Source organism: Haliotis cracherodii, unplaced genomic scaffold (genome assembly GCF_022045235.1).
Source record: "Haliotis cracherodii isolate W230 unplaced genomic scaffold, xgHalCrac1.p SCAF_10, whole genome shotgun sequence".
Taxonomy (NCBI): Eukaryota; Metazoa; Mollusca; class Gastropoda; order Lepetellida; family Haliotidae; genus Haliotis; species Haliotis cracherodii.
Window position 1 is genome coordinate 7,311,998 of NW_027266265.1, and position 21,941 is coordinate 7,333,938.

The window sequence follows — 21,941 nt, forward strand, 5'->3', positions numbered from 1 at the left end:
TTTATCACAGAGTGTGCCGTTTATGTGTGTTACAAATAAATGAATCCAATGTAATTCTATGTTGGTCAACGCTGCAATATTCAAGCTACATATATATGACGGTAAATAATCGAGTATGGACGCAAGAAACAAGTGATTGACATCACGAGCAACATCCAAAGTCGTTTGGTCACGATGACACTGAATCAACAAAGTGACGGGGTCTGACCATCCCATCCACTTGGTCGCCTCGAACGACAAGTATAGCGTGCTGAAGACCTATACTAACCTGGAATCACCACGGGGAGACCTTCAATAGGCTGCTTGTAGTTTTCCGCCGCACTCCGCAATATTCGAGCTATGACCAGACAAACCTATGATTGATAGTAAGAACAGCGTCCCACGTTTATTAAGGATGTTTTTAGAAACTAGTTTGAAGTATTTGGGGTATTGAAACAAGAACATGGACATTTGCCTCTTTGTTCAACGCCTAATACAGCTCTGCCAAGACTGGGTTTACCTGAACAAGCTGGAAGTATATCAACATATTCCGTGGGGATTCCAGGTCACTAATCTTTCCGGGCCAGACATGGTCACGTGGATGAACCTTTCTACATTTTTAGGGTGCCAACCCCATCCTCTTCTGAGTTCCGAATAACGTTTACAGTCTCATTTTCTTATTCCTGAAACCAGAATACTACTCGTCACAAATCTAGGAAGCATAGGGAAAAGGGTGCGATTTCAAGTAAAATTACTGAAAAATAAAATAAAATAAATATATGAAGAAAATATTTGCATACACCAATGTTTAGGAATAAATGTTGAACCTGCATACCAAATACGATCTTCTATGAGTCCACATCGCTGAGTACCGAATACTCTCTAAATAGACCCCTAAATCCCACTTACCAAAATGGGGGTTGGCAGCCTCGTTTTTGGGACGTCCTTAATAAACCGGACTTAAAATTGAGAATCTTTTGTATGCACAGTATCTGTGAGCCCTGAAATTAATTGAGTCCACAGTTTAAGAAAAGAATCTACATTTTTGCTAAGATTCATGAAACGTTTGTCGTTTGATATTGTAGACTGATGGTTCAACGTGGATGAAGTTTTAAAACGAGAGTCCTACAGATACGCATTTGATACGAGAGGTTAGAACTGAGATATGTTTAGATATTTGGAATTGTGTCCATAAGTACATCCTACGTTCTGCTGGATTGCACTGATGTAATAATTTAAGACTGAATTCATACTTTAAGATAAGTACTAAGTATTAAATAGTTAATGACTTGCTTTCTTAAGAACTGAACACCTTTCCATCAACTGCACCAAACTTTTGACCACTCGTTTTTGCCTCATGGTTTATTCTCCCTGCAGTTTTTTATTGTACGATAAACAACTCCCACTTATTTCTTAAGTATTTAATCTCTCATTCCAAGCCTTACTATTTGAATGATATGAATAGATATCCAGTTGGACAAGGTGTGTAATTGTTTGCACAATTTATATTTAATCTAAATAGCCAGATACAGCTGTTCACATACTGCTTCTATGAATCTAACTTGAACATATCGCACAGTAGAACACATCTGAATTTTATATGGAATTGTGATGGAACTTTAAATATTGACCGTACTTATTTTGAACGTATGTGGATTCTATCAATTATATATTTATATTATATGAAATTATATCTGAAAATAAATCCCTGTGACATGTTTGTTATCATAATTTCAGTTTGTTATGGAGCTATTTCTACTCTATATCCTGGAGATGTTGTGAGATGTATGTGTAAGATGAATTTTTTTACGAGACGGTAATCCTTGCTCGTCACGCTGGAAAACACAAATGAGCAACACTGTTTTGTTACAGGTGATCAGTTTGTCACAACGGCTCCTCAACATTAGTTACAGTAATTGTTTTCCTAAATTTACTAAACTGTGGCATGTTGTGAAGCACAGAACCAATAGCTCTCTTGTTGTTGGGAGGAACTGCCACATTCACTCTGGAACTGAGCGGTGTGATGGCAATAAATCGTGATGCGATGTTTTTTGAAGCAGTGTAAAATACATGCTTCAAGGATGAATGTTGTATGTGAAAACATGGATATCACTGTTCATGCTGTCGATATATGTTGCACATAGTGAGTGAGTGAATGAGTGTGGTTTTACGCCGCTTTTAGCAATATTCCAGCAATATCACGGCGGGGGACACCAGAAATGGGCTTCACACATTGCACCCATGTCGGGAATCGAACCCGGGTCTTCGGCGTGACGAGCGAACGCTTTAACGACTAGGCTACCCGACCGCCCCTGTTGCACATTAAGTAATCCAATGTACATATACGTTTGCGTGTGATAACACGGAAATGTAATCACTGTTGTGCTATCGATGCTTGATGCAAAGTACAGAAACATACAGCATTTACGACTTTTTGCTTATTGTACATTGCACCCACTAAGTGAGCTTGAAAGAATTAGTTTGCGAGCAGCTTACAGAGATATTAACCACTGTATGTTGGTAAATAATTATGTTAAACAGGTGAAGGAAACCCGCAAGAAGAGAGTGTCGTAACTTATTCTCGAGTAAATAATTGTAGTTTTCCAGTCATCAATATTACAGCTGTCTCATGTCAGTCTGTGAGTTTGTTTGTTGTTTATGCGGCACTCAGGATTATTCCAGCTCCATGAAAGTAGCCTTCAAATAATCGAATCTAGACCCAGTGTGTTTAGAACAAGTACAAGACGTCTATTCGCCTCCACTCACCCCTATTTCTGCTAGCAGCTTGTCCTACTATGACACGAGTTGGTAACGAACGAATCACGCCCACACCCCTCTAGGATAGATCTCACCGGTTGCTCAATTTCCCTCGACACCGGTAACCTGCTTGTCTCGGGTAAGGGTGTTGTCACAAGGCCTGCGTCTACTTCAGTTATAACGCTACACACCTGTCCTACTGTGTACTGGTGGCACTACAAGGGTTCATCTAACTATACAGTCATCTCCAGGCAGATTCTCATGACCGGGCATCTAATTAAATATAACATGTAGGCTAACCGGGATAATTTAAAGATCCACAGTCATTAAATACTCTGATCGGCCACTTGACTTCAATAGTGAGCCCGATCCCGATGTATGTGTATGTATATCACGTGTGTCTGTTACAGTTGTTACTGACATGATCCCTGACAAATGCTACAGTAAACCATACGGGAAAATAATTCCACATAACTGTATTATTTTACATCTGATATGGTAGTATGTGAACTGTAAAAATGTCTCCTACTTTCGATATGGTAAAAAGTTCGTGTCACCCCATAACTATGTCACGTGATCGATACACTGCACAAGGTTCACAAGTGCACACACTTCATGTTGTAAAGCCAGCCTGTGACTGATTTGACAAGCACCACCCACGAGCTGCCTTCGAGAGGCCACTGTTTCTGAGTTCTCGGTGTCACCATGACATACATTGCATAACAAACGCATACTGCCAGGCCATCAATATTTTACTTATTTTCGAACTTCAACAAGTGGACTAAAACCAACCAAACAACCAAACAAAACTACTTAGGTACCACCTCATGTGTTCAAAACTGGTTATGAATTTCGAGAAGTACATGTCCTGATGAACTGACGACATTATTAATGTGTTATATGGGTAGTTCAAAGGTTCCTGTATCCAGGCTAAAGTCGGGAAAGGCGGGGGGCTTACAAGATGTGTAGAATCGAAACTACAGTCATATCTTTTCTTCGAATATCCTGCAGAAAAAAATATCGGGAAGATTGGTTTTAATGAAACGGAAAATAAGTTAATGTATTTCCATAATGAGATGATATATATATACAGACTGGTGAACACACACACACACACACACACACACACACACACACACACACACACACACACACACACACACACACACACACACACACACACACACACACACACACACACACACACACACACACACACACTCACTCACTCACTCACTCACTCACTCACTCACTCACTCACTCACTCACACACACATACACACACACACACACAAACAAACAACAAAAACAAACCACACACACAGGTACAGTAAGCAAAAGTTAGACTCATCTAAAAATGTCTGCGATGATTTTTAATTTTTGATCGGGAGAGTAAATTATCACAACTGAAGTCGGCCTTAGTGTTTAAGAGTGTTAAGCTCGGGCTGTGGATAAGACGTGCATGTTTTGTACACAGGCAATACACGACTGGTTTGTCTTTTTCTAGGTATGATGGTGACCTCCCAGAAGTTAACAGAACACTTCCTGACATGCACGATATGTACAGAGGTGTTTGACAAGCCCTGTACACTTGTATGTAATCACACCTTCTGTCGGAAATGTGTCGTCAACTACACCAAAACCAGACCAGAAGCCATCAGTGCCAAGTCTCTCCTGTGTCCATTCTGCAGCAAGATGACGAAAGTGTCTGCCCCTGAGAGACCAGTGGAGGAGTGGGCAGATGACGTCAAGCCTATCTTTGTCATCCAAGGACTTTTGGACTCGTTTGGCCCCGGATCAAAAGGTGAGAGTTTGTGGTTTGTATGAATATAAATGTTATTTCTAAGCAGGTAACTCCACACCTGACTGGATTATAGGAATGTGTGTTGAGTGAGAAGATATTTTGTATTTTTCAAAATATATCGAAAGTCATTTATTAAGTTGTTTGTATGCTGTATGTAGACTATGAAATCGTATCATGTACACTGTTTAACAAGTAACAACTATTTTCCGGAATTGATTCGAAAGGGAGATGGTATAATATCTCTACATGATTACATTCGTATTTCAGGTACGACTCACTGTAGTTATTGCAAGGAGGAAGGGGAGACAACTCCGGCTACATCTTGGTGCTTTGTTTGTGACGACGCACTCTGTGAACTATGTATTCGAGTACACAGACACAATTTCCATCAGTGAGACAAATCCAACGTTATTTACATAATATTTCACATTACGTCGTATTGGAATGTTATTGATGCATGTTGTCTCACCCACGTGAGTGGTATGCCACATGAAGTTCTGTAATAGATTGTGATATAGAACTGTTAATATCTCTACATGAATAGATTCCTATTTCAGATACGACTCACTGCAGTTATTGCAAGGAGGAAGGGGAGACAACTCCAGCTACATCTTGGTGCTCTGTTTGTGACGACGCACTCTGTGAACGATGTATTCGAGTACACAGACGAATCCCATCTACCCGTCACCATGACGTAGTTGACCTGTCTGGAGAGACAAAGGTTAGGGTCAAGAGAAAGGTCATGTGTAAAATTCACAAAGATGAAAATATCAAATATATTTGTAAAGATTGTAAAACAGCAGTTTGTCAAACATGCTGCACTATCCATCACAGGAAATGTGACTTGGTTGTTGAAATTGAGTCAGAGATTCCTCCCATGAAAACCGAGTTAAGAAGGAATAAAGAGGATTTGTTGAAGAAACAGGACGAGATGAAAACACATGTTGGTAAACAAAACTCCAAAGTCAATGAAGCATTAACACTTTACTTACAAATAGAATCGAATATCAAGTCTGCAAGTCTCAAAGCGATAGAGATGATCAAAGTCAAGGAACGGAAACTTTTGGCTGAACTGAAAGAAATGTCTGACAGACACATTGGAGAACTGAAGGCAGACATAAAGTCAGGTGAGATGTCAGTACAGATGTACCAACAACAGGCTGAGCTGATAGACCAGACTCTACAATCTGAGTGTGACATGGGTGTATATGAGATGTATCAGGGATGTGAGGCCGGTGTTGTGGAGGCTGTCGGAGTCACAGACGTGAAGGAGAAGGGAAGAATAGTCAGGATCATGTTCAGACAGGACACGGACAAGCTGAGTAGAGCACTGGACGATCTACAGCTGGGTGAGATAGACGTCCTGTATGAGGATGTGCTGGACCTGAAGGCTACTCCTGTGTTACAGGACACCATTAACGTGCTGGACCTGAAGGCGACTCCTGTGTTACAGGACACCATTAACGTCAGAGTAGCAGAAGATACACATGGGGCATGCCCCAATGGCGTGAAGGTGTTTGTGGTGAATGGTACAGACATAGTGGTAGTCACAGACTATAGCAACAACAGTGTGAAGTCCTTCTACACCAGGAACAAGCAGCCAAGTCACAGCAGGCTCAGTCTGGGTGGTCCTCCGTGGGGTATAACAATGTTGAAGGACAACCAGGTGGCTGTCACTGTGCCGGGTTCCAGACAGATTGTAACAGTACAAGTCAACCCTGACCTAGTGCTGCTGTCAGCCATCAAAACCAGGAAACAGTACTGGGGTATAACGTCTCTGACACCATCAACACTAGCAGCAAGTTCCATCTCCCCTCCCTGTGTTGATATCCTGGATATGGCGGGACACGTGCTGAGGTCAATTTGTCCAGACCAACCTAGTAGATACATCTTGAAGAATCCCAACTTCCTCTGTACCACGAGGACAGGAAACATGCTGGTGTGTGACAGTGGATCCACGTGTGTCGTGTGTCTGACTCCCGAGGGAGATGTGGTGTTCACCTACAACCCTACAAGAGACACATCACTGAAGTATCCACTTGGTATCACCAGCACCAGCACAGGCAACATCCTGGTGACAGACTACTTTCTACACAGAGTCCTCCATCTGACTGAGTCAGGACAGTTTGTTAGAAACATGCTGACATCACAGGATGGTGTCCAGAAACCACGTGGAGTGTGTGTTGGTGGGCGTGGCCGCATGTACGTGTGTAGACCAGATAGCGTGAAAGTATTTACATGTAAGTGAGTGAACATGTCACAAGTCTCCTTTCAATAAACTATAGTCACGTCTTTGTTGGGGGATTTATGTGCAGTGATATGTGTCGTGTATTTAACTGTAAGCACATTTCACTGTATTTGGTAAAATCACATTCTACATTTGCGTTGAATGAATTGTGAATGAAGATTTAACTTGTGTAAACATTTTATGTGTTATCTGAGTAGCAAGACATGGCTCTTCGTGTACTGCTCGTATCACTAAAATCTATTCTGAGAATTGTCTAATTTAATGTATTATGAACTTCGAATAAAAGTGGATTCATTATTTCTGAATACCAGATCGTCCGTATGATGTGTTTTTCATGTTTGTAATCATAACGCGAGTGTAACACGGAGCTAATCCTTCTGTGTTATAACTATAGGTGGTGTGAGCTATGGCGGTGTAGGATGGATATTTACATGACAGTAATCCTTGCTTGCTATGCTGAGGACAATAAGCAGAAGATGGGACGGATATACGTGAAATATGAGTATCAGTGTTCAACACAATCACATGATATAGATGTATATAGATATATACATTAAATGTACTAATTGTTTTGGTAGCTTTACTGAACTGTTTCGCGTTATGAAACACAGAACCGATTGCTCTCTCGTTCCTGCAGTGAGGACGTGTTACATTCACTTGGCCGTTGATCGGTCTCAGGGAGATAAATCTTGATGCAATATCTTTGAAGCGCCATAAAATGCAGTGAACGAATGCACTTGAAGCCATGGACATTTTATCACAGAGTGTGCCGTTTATGTGTGTTACAAATAAATGAATCCAATGTAATTCTATGTTGGTCAATATTCAAGCTACATATATATGACGGTAAATAATCGAGTATGGACGCAAGAAACAAGTGATTGACATCACGAGCAACATCCAAAGTCGTTTGGTCACGATGACATTGAATCAACAAAGTGACGGGGTCTGACCATCCCATCCACTTGGTCGCCTCGAACGACAAGTATAGCGTGCTGAAGACCTATACTAACCTGGAATCACCACGGGGAGACCTTCAATAGGCTGCTTGTAGTTTTCCGCCGCACTCCGCAATATTCGAGCTATGACCAGACAAACCTATGATTGATAGTAAGAACAGCGTCCCACGTTTATTAAGGATGTTTTTAGAAACTAGTTTGAAGTATTTGGGGTATTGAAACAAGAACATGGACATTTGCCTCTTTGGTCCACGCCTAATACAGCTCTGCCAAGACTGGGTTTACCTGAACACCCTAGAAGTATATCAACATATTCCGTGGGGATTCCAGGTCACTAATCTTTCCGGGCCAGACACGGTTACGTGGATGAACCTTTCTACATTTTTAGGGTGCCAACCCCATCCTCTTCTGAGTCCAGAATAACGTTTACAGTCTCATTTTCTTATTCCTGAAACCAGAATACTACTCGTCACAAATCTCAAAAGCATAGGGAAAAGGGTGCGATTTCAAGTAAAATTACTGAAAAATAAAATAAAAGAAATATATGAAGAAAATATTTGCATACACCAATGTTTAGGAATAAATGTTGAACCTGCATACCAAATACGATCTTCTATGAGTCCACATCGCTGAGTACCGAATACTCTCTAAATAGACCCCTAAATCCCGCTTGCCAAAATGGGGGTTGGCAGCCTCGTTTTTGGGACGTCCTTAATAAACCGGACTTAAAGTTGAGAATCTTTTGTATGCACAGTATCTGTGAGCCCTGAAATTAATTGAGTCCACAGTTAAAGAAAAGAATCTACATTTTTTGCTAAGGTTTATTAAACGTTTGTCGTTTGAAATTGTAGACTGATGGTTGAACGTGGATAAAGTTTTAAAACGAGAGTCCTACAGATACGCATTTGATACGAGAGGTTAGAACTGAGATATGTTTAGATATTTTGAATTTGGTCCATAAGTACATCCGACGTTCTGCTGGATTGCACTGATGTAATAATTTAAGACTGAATTCATACTTTAAGATAAGTACTAAGTATTAAATAGTTAATGACTTGCTTTTCTAAAGAACTGGACACCTGTCCATCAACTGCACCAAACTTTTGACCACTCGTTTTGGCCTCATGGTTTATTCTCCCTACAGTGTTTTATTTGACGATAAACAACTCCCACTTATTTCTTAAGTATTTAATCTCTCACCCAAGCCTTCCTATTTGAATGATATGAATAGATATCCGGTTGGACAAGGTGTGTAATTGTTTGCACAATTTATATTTAATCTAAATAGCCAGATACAGCTGTTCACATACTGCTTGTATGGATCTAACATGAACATATCGCACAGTAGAACACATCTGAATTTTACATGGAATTGTGATGGAATTTTAGATAGTGACCGTACTTATTTTGAACGTAGGTGGATTCTATAAATTATATATTTATATTATATGAAATTATATATGAAAATGAATCCATGTGACATGTTTGTAATCATAATTTCAGTTGTTATGGAGCTATTTCCACCCTGTATCCTGGTGATGTTGTGAGATATGTATGTGTAAGATGAATATTTTTACAAGACAGTAATCTTTGCTCGTCACGCTGGAAAACACAAATGAGCAACACTGTTTTGTTACAGCTTTAAAGACGTTATTCCGACGACACTGATGTGGATGGGAGTTCCACTGTTCTGCCACGTGTCCTGCCGGGGATTCAGGCCCAGGAGAGTCAAGTCAGAGTTAGATAGGCGGATCACATGACGTGAAACACGAAAAAAAACAAACGAGTCTAGAATGTTACTTAAATTCGTCGCCTGATATCTGCACGTCATAGAAGGTGACTAAATTTGTGATCAGTTGGTCACAAAGGCTCCTCAACATTAGTTACAGTAATTGTTTTGCTAAATTTACTAAACTTTGACGTGTTGTGAAGCACAGAACCAATAGCTCTCTCGTTGTTGGGAGGAACTGCCACATTCACTCTGGAACTGAGCGGTGTGATGGCAATAAATCGTGATGCTATGTTTTGTGATTTGCGTGTGATAACTAGAAATGCATATACATTTAAATTGTCAAATTGTCCTGACATGATGAGTATATTTCTGATAGATCCTTCTGTATTGAATGTCGCGCTATGGCTGAAAGCCTTTGCGACGTAAAACTTCATATTTCCATTCCATTCCTTTTGTATTCCTTTTGTATTTTTTACTACTACTGCTGCCACTGTGGTTATTACCAATGTTATTACAATACCTTTATTATATGTCAAGCATCATATTAGTTATCAAATAATTATAAAATGCGCTGTACAGCTGTAAATAATATTGTTTATCTGTATGTGTATATGGGCCAATGGCCTTTCATACAATAAAGATTGATTGATGATGATGATGCGATGTTTTTTGAAGCAGTGTAAAATACATGCTTCAAGGATGAATGTTGTATGTGAAAACATGGATATCACTGTTCGTGCTGTCGATATATGTTACACATAGTGAGTGAGTGAATGTGGTTTTACGCCGCTTTTAGCAATATTTCAGCAATATCACAGTAGGGGACACCGGAAATGGGCTTCACACATTGCACCCATGTCGGGAATCGAACCCGGGTCTTCGGCGTGACGAGCCAACGCTTTAACGACTAGGCTACCCGACCGCCCCTGTTGCACATTAAGTAATCCAATATACATATACGTTTGCGTGTGATAACACGGAAATGTAATCACTGTTGTGCTATCGATGCTTGATGCAAAGTACAGAAACCTACAGCATTTACGACTTTTTGCTTATTGTACATTGCACCCACCAAGTGAGCTTGAAAAAATTAGTTTGTGAGCAGCTTACAGAGATATTAGCCACTGTATGTTGGTAAATAATTATGTTAAACAGGTGAAGGAAACCCGCAAGAAGGGAGTATCATAACTTATTCTCAAGTAAATAATTGTAGTTTTCCTGTTTGTTTGTTGTTGTCGCGGCACTCAGGATTATTCCAGCTCCATGAAAGCGGCCTTTAAATAATCGAATCTAGACCCAGTGTGTTTAGAACAAGTACAAGACGTCTATTCGCCTCCACTCACCCCTATTTCTGCTAGCAGCTTGTCCTACTATGACACGAGTTGGTAACGAACGAATCACGCCCACACCCCTCTAGGATAGATCTCACCGGTTGCTCAATTTCCCTCGACACCGGTAACCTGCTTGTCTCGGGTAAGGGTGTTGTCACAAGGCCTGCGTCTACTTCAGTTATAACGCTACACACCTGTCCTACTGTGTACTGGTGGCACTACAAGGGTTCATCTAACTATACAGTCATCTCCAGGCAGATTCTCATGACCGGGCATCTAATTAAATATAACATGTAGGCTAACCGGGATAATTTAAAGATCCACAGTCATTAAATACTCTGATCGGCCACTTGACTTCAATACTGAGCCTGATCCCGATGTACGTGTATGTATATATCACGTGTGTCTGTTACAGTTGTTACTGACATGATCCCTGACAAATGCCTCAGTAAACCATACAGGAAAATAATTCCACATAACTGTATTATTTTACATCTGATATGCTAGTATGTGAACTGTAAAAATGTCTCCTACTTTCGATATGGTAAAAAGTTCGTGTCACCCCATAACTATGTCACGTGATCGATACACTGCACACGGTTCACAAGTGCACACACTTCATGTTGTAAAGCCAGCCTGTGACTGATTTGACAAGCACCACCCACGAGCTGCCTTCGTGAGGCCACTGTTTCTGGGTTCTGGGTGTCACCATGACATACATTGCATAACAAACGCGTAATGCCAGGCCATCAATATTTTACTTATTTTCCAACCTCAGCAAGCGGACTAAAACCAACCAAACAAAACTACTAAGGTACCACCTCATGTGTTCAAAACTGGTTATGAATTTCGAGAAGTACATGACGACATTGTTAATGTGTTATATGGGTAGTTCAATGTTTCCTGTATCCATGCTAAAGTCGGGAAAGGCGGGGGGGGGGGGGGGGGGGGGGGGGCTTACAAGATGTGTAGAATCGAAACTAAAGACGTGTCTTTTCTTCGAATATCCTGCAGATAAAATATCGGGAAGATTGGTTTTAATGAAACGGAAAATATGTTAATTTATTTCCATAGTGAGATGAGATCTATATATATATACACAGACTGGCGAACGGGTGGCTATAGAGATGAGAAACGCGCGCGCGCGCGCACACACACACACACAAACGACAAAAACAAACCACACACACACAGGTACAGTAAGCAAAAGTGAGACTCGTCTTAAAATGTCTGCGATGATGTTTTTATTAAACGGGATATTGGGTTATGTTTTCAAGATCAGGTTGATTCCAGTTTGGGGAATAGGTGAATACACAATCGATATTTTTTAATTTTTGAACGGGAGAGTAAATTATCACAACTGAAGTCGGCCTAAGTGTTGAGAGTGTTAAGCTCGGGTTGTGGATGAGACGTGCATGTTTTGTACACAGGCAATACACGACTGGTTTGTCTTTTTCTAGGTAAGATGGCGACCTCCCAGAAGCTAACAGAACACTTCCTGACATGCACGATATGTACAGAGGTGTTTGACAAGCCCTGTACACTTGTATGTAATCACACCTTCTGTCGGAAATGTGTCGTCAACTACACCAAAACCAGACCAGAAGCCATCAGTGCCAAGTCTCTCCTGTGTCCATTCTGCAGAAAGATGACGAAAGTGTCTGCCCCTGAGAGACCAGTGGAGGAGTGGGCAGATGACGTCAAGCCTAGCTTTGTCATCCAGGGACTCTTGGACTCGTTTGGCCCCGGGTCTAAAGGTGAGAGTTTGTGGTTTGTATGAATATAAATGTTATTTCTAAACAGGTAACTCCACCCCTGACTGGATTATAGGAATGTGTGTTGAGTGAGAAGATATTTTGTATGGTTTCAAAAGATATCGAAAGTAATTTATTAAGGTGTTTGTGGGCTGTATGGAGGCTATGAAATCGTATCGTGTACACTGTTTTAACAAGTAACAACGATTATCCGGACATGATTCGAAAGGGAGATGGTCTAAGGTCTGTCTCAGACACAATCGCTGCTTTTTTTCTGAGATCAAAATGGCGATTTCTATCTGTGAGAAAAATCCAATGTTATTTACATAATATTTCACATTAAGACGTATTGGGATGTTATTGATGCATGTTGTCTCACCCGTGTGAGTGATATGCCACATTAAGTTCTGTAATATATAGTGATATAGAACTGTTACTATCTCTACATGATTACATTCGTATTTCATTTACGACTCACTGCAGTTATTGCAAGGAGGAAGGGGAGACAACTCCAGCTACATATTGGTGCTCTGTTTGTGACGACGCACTCTGTGAACGATGTATTCGAGTACACAGACGAATTCCATCTTCCAGTCACCATGGCGTAGTTGACCTGTCTGTAGAGGCAAAGGTTAGGGTCAAGAGAAAGGTCATGTGTAAAATTCACAAAGATGAAAATATCAAATATATTTGTAAAGATTGTAAAACAGCTGTTTGTCAAACATGCTGCATTATCCATCACAGGAAATGTGACTTGGTTGTTGAAATTGAGTCAGAGATTCCTGCAATGAAAACCGAGTTGAGAAGGAATAAAGAGGATTTGTTGAAGAAATACGACGAGATGAAAACACATATTGGTAAACAAAACTCCAAAGTCAATGAAGCATTAACGCTTTACTCACAATTAGAATCGAATATCAAGTCTGCAAGTCTCAAAGCAATAGAGGTTATCAAAGTCAAGGAACGGAAACTTTTGGCTGAACTGAAAGAAATGTCTGACAAACACATTGGAGAACTGAAGGCAGACATAAAGTCAGGTGAGATGTCAGTACAGATGTACCAACAACAGGCTGAGCTGATAGACCAGACTCTACAATCTGAGTGTGACATGGGTGTGTATGAGATGTACCAGGGATGTGAGGCCGGTGATGTGGTGGCTGTCGGAGTCGCAGACGTGAAGGAGGAGGGAAGAATAGCCAGGATCATGTTCAGACAGGACACGGACAAGCTGAGTAGAGCACTGGACGATCTACATCTGGGTGAGATAGACGTCCTGTATGAGGATGTGCTGGACCTGAAGTCTACTCCTGTGTTACAAGACACCATTAACATCAGAGTAGCTGGAGATGGAGCACACTCCACTGACGTGACGGTGTTAGTGGTGAATGGTACAGACACAGTGGTAGTCACAGACTGCAACTACAACTGTGTGAAGTCCTTCTTCACCAGGAACAAGCAGCCAAGTCACAGCAGGCTCAGCCTGGGTCGTAGTCCGTATGGTATAACAAAGTTGAAGGACAACCAGGTGGCTGTCACTGTGATCGGTGTCAGACAGATTGTAACTGTACAAGTCAACCCTGACCTGGTGCTGCTGTCAACCATCACAACCAGCAAAGAGTACTGGGGTATAACGTCTCTGACACCATCAACACTAGCAGCAGGTTCCAACTCCCCTCCTTGTGTTGATATCCTGGATATGGCGGGACACGTGCTGAGGTCAATTTGTCCAGGCCAACCTAGTAGATACATCTTGAAGCATCCCCTCTACCTCTGTACCACGAGGACAGGAAACATCCTGGTGTGTGACAGTGGATCCAAGTGTGTCGTGTGTCTGACTCCCGAGGGAGGTGTGGTGTTCAACTACAGCCCTACAGGAGACACAGCTCTGCAGTATCCACTTGGTATCACAAGTACCAGCACAGGCGACATCCTGGTGACAGGCCAAACACTACACAGAATCCTCCATCTGACTGAGTCAGGGCAGTTTGTTAGAAACATACTGACATCACAGGATGGTGTCCAGTTTCCAAGTGGAGTGTGTGTTGGTGGGCGTGGTCGTATGTACGTGTGTATGCCATATGAAGTGAAGGTATTTACATGTGAGTGAACATGTCACAATTCTCCTTTCAATGAACTATAGTCACGTCTTTGTTGGGGGATTTAAGTGTAGTGATATGTGTCATTTTGTATTTACCTGTAAGCAACTGTCACTGTATTTGGTAAAATCACATTCTACATTTGTGTTGAAGCTCTCATCTTAGCCTTACTATTTGAATGTGATGAATGAAGATTTAACTTGTGTATACATTTTATGTGTTATCTGAGTAGCAAGACATGGCTCTTCGTCTACTGATCTATTCGTATTGAGATCTATTCTGATCTTTGTCTAATTTAATATATTATGAACTTCGAATAAAAGTGGTTTCATTATTTCCGAATACCAGATCGTCCGTATGATGTGTTTTTCATGTCTGTAATCATAACGCAAGTGTAACACCGAGTTAATCCTTCTGTGTTATAACTTGAGGTAGTTTGAGCTATGGCGGTGGAGGATGGATATTTACATGACAGTAATCCTTGCTTGCTATGCTGAGGAAAATAAGCAGAAGATGGGACGAATATAAGTAAAATATGAGCCTCAGTGTTCAACAGAATCACCTCAAATTTTTATTGTACATAAATACATTAAATGTACTTATTGTTAAGGTAGCTTTAGTTAACTGTTTCGCGTTATGAAACACAGAACTGATTGTTCTCCTGTTCCTGCATTGAGGACGTGTTACATTCACTTGGCCGTTGATCGGTCTAAGGGAGATATATCGTGATGCAATGTTTTTTGAAGCGCCATAAAATGCAGTGAACGAATGCACTTGAAGCCGTGAACATCCTACCACAGAGTGTGCCGTTTATGCGTGTTACAAATAAATGTATCCACTGTAATTCTACGTTGGTCAAGTTGCGATATTCAAGATACATGTACATGACGGTAGATAATCGAGTATGGACGCGAGAAACAAGTGATTGACATCCCGAGATACATCCAAAGTCGTTGGGTCACGATGACACTGAATCAACCAAGTGGTGGAGCCTGAACATATCCATTTGGTCGCCTCGACTATACTAATACCTATACTAATCCGGAATCACCACGGGAAGACCTTCAATAGGCTGCTTCTTGTTTTCCGCAATATTCCAGCTATGACCAGACAAACCTATGATTGATAGTAAGAACAGCGTCCCACATTTATTAAGGATGTTTTTAGAAACTAGTTTGAAGTATTTTGGGTATTGAAACAAGAACATTTGCCTCTTTGTTCAACGCCTAATACAGCTCTGCCAAGACTGGGTTTACATGAACACGCTAGAAGTATATCAACATATTCCGTGGGGATTCCAGGTCACTAATCTTTCTGGGCCAGACACCGTTACCTGGATGAATCTTTCTACAGTTTTAGGGTGCCAACCCCACCCTCTTCTTAGTCCCGAATACCGTTTACAGTCTCATTTTCGTATTCGTGAAACCAGAATGCTACTCATCACAAATCTCAAAGCATTGGGAAAAGGGTGCGATTTCAAGTAAAATTACAGAAAAAAAGAAATATATGAAGAAAACCTTTGCGTACACCAATTTTTGGGAATAAATGTTGAACCTGCATACCAAATACGATCTTATATGAGTACACATCGATGAGTACCGAATACACTCTAAATAGACCCCTAAATCCCATTCACCAAAATGGGGGTTGGCAGCCTCGTATTTGGGACGTTCTTAATAAACCGGAGTTAAAGTATCTGTAAGTCCACCGTTTAAGAAAAGAATATACATTTTTTGCTAACGTTTATTAAACGTGTGTCGTTTGATATTGTAGACTGATGGTTCAACGCACATCTCTCACCCAAGCCTTACTATTTGAATGATATGAATAGATATCCATTTGGACAAGGTGTGTAATTTTTTGCACAATTTATATTTAATCTAAATAGCCAGCTACAGCTGTTCACATACTGCTTGTATGAATCTAACATGAACATATCGCACAGTAGAACACATCTGAATTTTATATGGAATTGTGATGGAATTTTAAATAATGACCATACCTATTTTGAACGTATGTGGATTCTATAAATTATATATTTATATCATATGGAATTATATCTGAAAATAAATCCATGTGACATGTTTGTTATCATAATGTCAGTTTGTTATGGAGCTATTCCTACTCTGTATCCTGGAGATCTTGTGAGATATGTCTGTGTAAGATGAATATTTTTACGAGACGGTAATCCTTGCTCGTCACGCTGGAAAACACGAATGAGAAACACTGTTGTGTCACAGCTTTAAAGACGTTATTCCGACGACACTGATGCGGATTGAAGTTCCATTGTTCTGCCACGTGTCCTGCCGGGGATTCAGGCCCAGGAGAGTCAAGTCAGAGTTAGATAGGCGGATCATATGACGTGGAACACGAAAACAGCCAAACGAGTCTAGAATGTTACTTAATTTCCGTCAGCTGATTTCTGTACGTCATAGAAGGTGACTAAATTGGTGATCAGTTGGTCCCAACGGCTGCTAAGCATTAGTTACAGTAATTGTTTTGCTAAATTTACTAAACTGTGGCGTGTTGTGAAGCATAGAACCAATAGCTCTCTCGTTGTTGGGAGGAATTGCCACATTCACTCTGGAACTGAGCGGTTCAATGGTAATAAATCGTGATGCGATGTTTTGTGATTTGCGTGTGATAACACGGAAATGTAATCACTGTTGTGCTATCGATGCTTGATGCAAAGTACAGAAACATACAGCATTTACGACTTTTTGTTTATTGTACATTGCACCCACCAAGTGAGCTTGAAAGAATTAGTTTGCGAGCAGCTTACAGAGATATTAGCCACTGTATGTTGGTAAATAATTATGTTAAACAGGTGAAGGAAACCCGCAAGAGGAGAGTATCGTAACATATTCTCGAGTAAATAATTGTAGTTTTCTTGTCATCAATATTACAGCTGTCAGTCTGTAAGTTTGTTTGTTGTTGTCGCGGCACTCAGGATTATTCCAGCTCCATGAAAGTGGCCTTTAAATAATCGAATCTAGACCCAGTGTGTTTAGAACAAGTACAAAACACCTATTCGCCTCCATTCGCCCCTATTTCTGTGACCTGCAAGCAGCTTGTCCCACAATGACTCGATTTGGTAACGAACGAATCACGCCCACACCCCTCTAGGATAGATCTCACCGGCTGCTCAATTTCCCTGGACACCGGTAACCTGCTTGTCTCGGGTAAGTGTGTTGTCACAAGGCTTGTGTCTGCTTCACTTATAACGCTACAAACCTGTCCTGCTTTGTACTGGTAACACCACAAGGGTTCATCTAACTATACAGTCATCTCCTGCCAGATTCTCATGACCGGGCATCTAATTAAATATAACATGTAGGCTAACCGGGATAATTTAAAGATCCACAGTCATTAAATACTCTGATCGGCCACTTGTCTTCAATACTGAGACCGATCCCGAAGTATATGAATGTATATATCACGTGTGTCTGTTACAGTTATTGTTACTGACATAATCTCTGACAAATGCCTCAGTAAACCATACGGGAAAATACCTCCACATAACTGTATTATTTCACATCTGATATGGTTCTATAGTATGTGAACTGTAATAATGTCTGCTACTTTCGATATGGTAATGAGTTGGTGTCACCCCATAACTATGTCACGTGATCGATACACTGCACACGGTTCACAAGTGCACACACTTCATGTTGTAAAGCCCGCGTGTGACAATGATTTGACAAGCACAACCCCCGAGCTGCCTTCGAGAGGCCACTGTTTCTGAGTTCTCGGTGTCACCATGACATGCATTGCATAACAAACGCGTACTGTCAGGCCATCAATATTTTACTTATTTTCCAACTTCAGCAAGCGGACTAAAACCAACCAAACAACCAAACAAAACTACTAAGGTACCACCTCATGTGTTCAAAACTGGTTATGAATCTCGAGACGTACATGTCCTGATGAACTGACGACATTGTTAATGTGTTATATGGGTAGTTCAATGGTTCCTGTATCCAGGCTAAAGTCGGGAAAGGCGGGGGGCTTACAAGATGTGTAACTACAGTCATATATTGTCTTCGAATATCTTGCAGATAAAATATCGGGAAGATTGGTTTTAACGAAACGGAAAATATTTAATTTATTTCCATAGTGAGATGATATATATATATATATATATATATATATATATATATATATATATATACAGACTGGTGAACGGGTGGCTATAAAGATGAGAAACACACACGCGCACGCGCACGCGCACGCGCACGCGCGCACACGCACACATACACACACACACACACACACACACATACACACATAACAAAAACAAACCACACACGCAGGTACAGTAAGCAAAAGTTGGACTCATCTATAAATGTGTGCGATGACGTTTTTATTAAACGGGATATTGGTTTATGTTTTCAAGATCTGGAAGATTCCAGTTTGGGGAATAGGTTAATACACAATCGTTTTTTTACATTTTTGATCGGGAGAGTAAATTATCACAACCGAAGTCGGCCTTAGTGTTTAAGAGTGTTAAGCTCGGGCTGTGGATTAGACGTGCATGTTTTGTACACAGCCAATACACGACTGGTTTGTCTTTTTCTAGGTAAGATGGCGACCTCACAGAAGTTAACAGAACACTTTCTGACATGCACGATATGTACAGAGGTGTTTGACAAGCCCTGTACACTTGTATGTAATCACACCTTCTGTCGGAAATGTGTCGTCAACTACACCAAAACCAGACCAGAAGCCATCAGTGCCAAGTCTCTCCTGTGTCCATTCTGCAGCAAGATGACGAAAGTGTCTGCCCCTGAGAGACCAGTGGAGGAGTGGGCAGATGACGTCAAGCCTATCTTTGTCATCCAGGGACTCTTGGACTCGTTTGGCCCCGGATCTAAAGGTGAGCGTTTGTGGTTTGTATGAATATAAATGTTATTTCTAAACAGGTAACTCCACACCTGACTGGATTATAGGAATGTGTGTTGAGCGAGGAAAATATTTTGTATGGTTTCAAAATATATCGAAAGTCATTTATTAAGTTCTTTGTAGGCTGTATGTAGACTATGAATTCGTATCATGTACACTGTTTTAACAAGTAACAACGATTATCCTGACGTGATTCGAAAGGGAGATGGTCTTAGGTCTATCTCAGACACAATTGCTGTTTTCTTCTGAAATCTATATCTATATGGCGATTTCTATCAGTGAGACAAATCCAATGTTATTTACATACTTTTTTACATTACGTCGTATTGGGATGTTATTGATGCATGTTGTCTCACCCACGTGAGTGATGTACATGATATGCCACATAAGTTCTGTAATAGATTGTGATCTAGAACTGTTACTATCTCTACATGATTACATTCCTATTTCAGATACGACTCACTGCAGTTATTGCAAGGAGGAAGGGGAGACAACTCCAGCTACATCTTGGTGCTCTGTTTGTGACGACGCACTCTGTGAACTATGTATTCGAGTACACAGACGAATTCCATCTTCCCGTCACCATGACGTAGTTGATATGTCTAGAGAGACAAAGGTTAGGGTCAAGAAAAAGGTCATGTGTAAAGTTCACAAAGATGAAAATATCAAATATATTTGTAAAGATTGTAAAGCAGCAGTTTGTCAGATATGCTGCACAATCCATCACAAGAAATGTGACCTGGTTGTTGAAATTGAATCAGAGATTCCTGCAATGAAAACCGAGTTAAGAAGGAATAAAGAGGATTTGTTGAAGAAACAGGACGAGATGAAAACACATATTGGTAAACAAAACTCCAAAGTCAATGAAGCATTAACACTTTTCTTACAAATAGAATCGAATATCAAGTCTGCAAGTCTCGAAGCAATAGAGATGATCAAAGTCAAGGAATGGAAACTTTTGGCTGAACTGAAAGAAATGTCTGACAAACACATTGGAGAACTGAAGGCAGACATAAAGTCAGGTGAGATGTCAGTACAGGTGTACCAACAACAGGCAGAGCTGATAGACCAGACTCTACAATCTGAGTGTGACATGGGTGTGTATGAGATGTACCAGGGATGTGAGGCCGGTGATGTGGAGGCTGTCGGAGTCGCAGACGTGAAGGAGAAGGGAAGAATAGCCAGGATCATGTTCAGACAGGACACGGACAAGCTGAGTAGAGCACTGGACGATCTACAGCTGGGTGAGATAGACGTCCTGTATGGGTGTGTGCTGGACCTGAAGGCTACTCCTGTGTTACAGGACACCATTAACATCAGAGTAGCAGGAGATACATCTGGGGCATACTCCAATGACGTGACGGTGTTAGCGGTGACTGGTACAGACACAGTGGTAGTCACAGACTACTTGAACAACAGTGTGAAGTCCTTCTACAACAGGAACAAGCAGCCATGTCACAGCAGGCTCAGTGTGGGTTGTCGTCCGTGGGCTATAACAAAGTTAAAGGACAACCAGGTGGTTGTCACTCTGCCAGATAACAGACGGATTGTAACAGTACAAGTCAATCCTGACCTGGTACTGCTGTCAACCATCACAACCAGCAAAGAGTACTGGGGTATAACGTCTCTGACACCATCAACACTAGCAGCAGGTTCCAACTCCCCTCCCTGTGTTGATATCCTGGATATGGCGGGACACGTGCTGAGGTCAATTTGTCCAGGCAAACCTAGTAGATACATCTTGAAGTATCCCTACTTCCTCTGTACCACGAGGACAGGAAACATCCTGGTGTGTGACAGTGGATCCAAGTGTGTCGTGTGTCTGACTCCCGAGGGAGATGAGGAGTTCACCTACCGCCCTACAGGAGACGCATACCCGTATCCACATGGTATCACAAGTACCAGCACAGGCGACATCCTGGTGACAGACTACCATCTGCACAGAGTCATCCATCTGACTGAGTCAGGACAGTTTGTTAGAAACATACTGACAATACTGGATGGTGTCCAGAATCCACATGGAGTGTGTGTTTGTGGGCGTGGGCGTGTGTACGCGTGTACACTAGATTCGGTGAAGGTATTTACATGTGAGTGAACATGTCACAATTCTCCTTTCAATAAACTATAGTCACGTTTTTGTTGGGTGATTTAAGTGTAGTGATATGTGTCATTGTGTATTTACCTGTAAGCACATTTCACTGTATTTGGTAAAATCACATTCTACATTTGTGTTGAAGCTCTCATCTTAGCCTTACTATTTGAATGTGATGAATGAAGATTTAACTTGTGTACACATTCTCCGTGTACTGCTCGTATTGAGATCTATTCTGAGCATTGTCTAATATAATATATTATGAACTTCGAATTAAAGTGGATCAA

The 21,941-nt window shown here is 41.0% G+C and overlaps 2 protein-coding genes across 2 annotated transcripts; both read left to right on the forward strand.

Moving 5' to 3' along the window:
* Positions 1–4,248: 4,248 nt before the first annotated feature.
* LOC139445933 (protein wech-like) lies at positions 4,249–6,831 on the forward strand. Its single transcript, XM_071227186.1, has 2 exons — positions 4,249–4,540; positions 5,098–6,831. Exons 1-2 carry the CDS (start codon positions 4,249–4,251, stop codon positions 6,786–6,788), a joined length of 1,983 nt encoding a protein of 660 aa, XP_071083287.1. The 3' UTR covers positions 6,789–6,831.
* Positions 6,832–12,275: 5,444 nt separating this feature from the next.
* Positions 12,276–21,941, forward strand: LOC139454012 (uncharacterized). Its single transcript, XM_071235486.1, has 4 exons — positions 12,276–12,568; positions 13,033–14,599; positions 19,245–19,536; positions 20,015–21,941. The coding sequence occupies exons 1-4, from the start codon at positions 12,276–12,278 to the stop codon at positions 21,655–21,657; spliced, it is 3,795 nt and encodes a 1,264-aa protein (XP_071091587.1). The 3' UTR covers positions 21,658–21,941.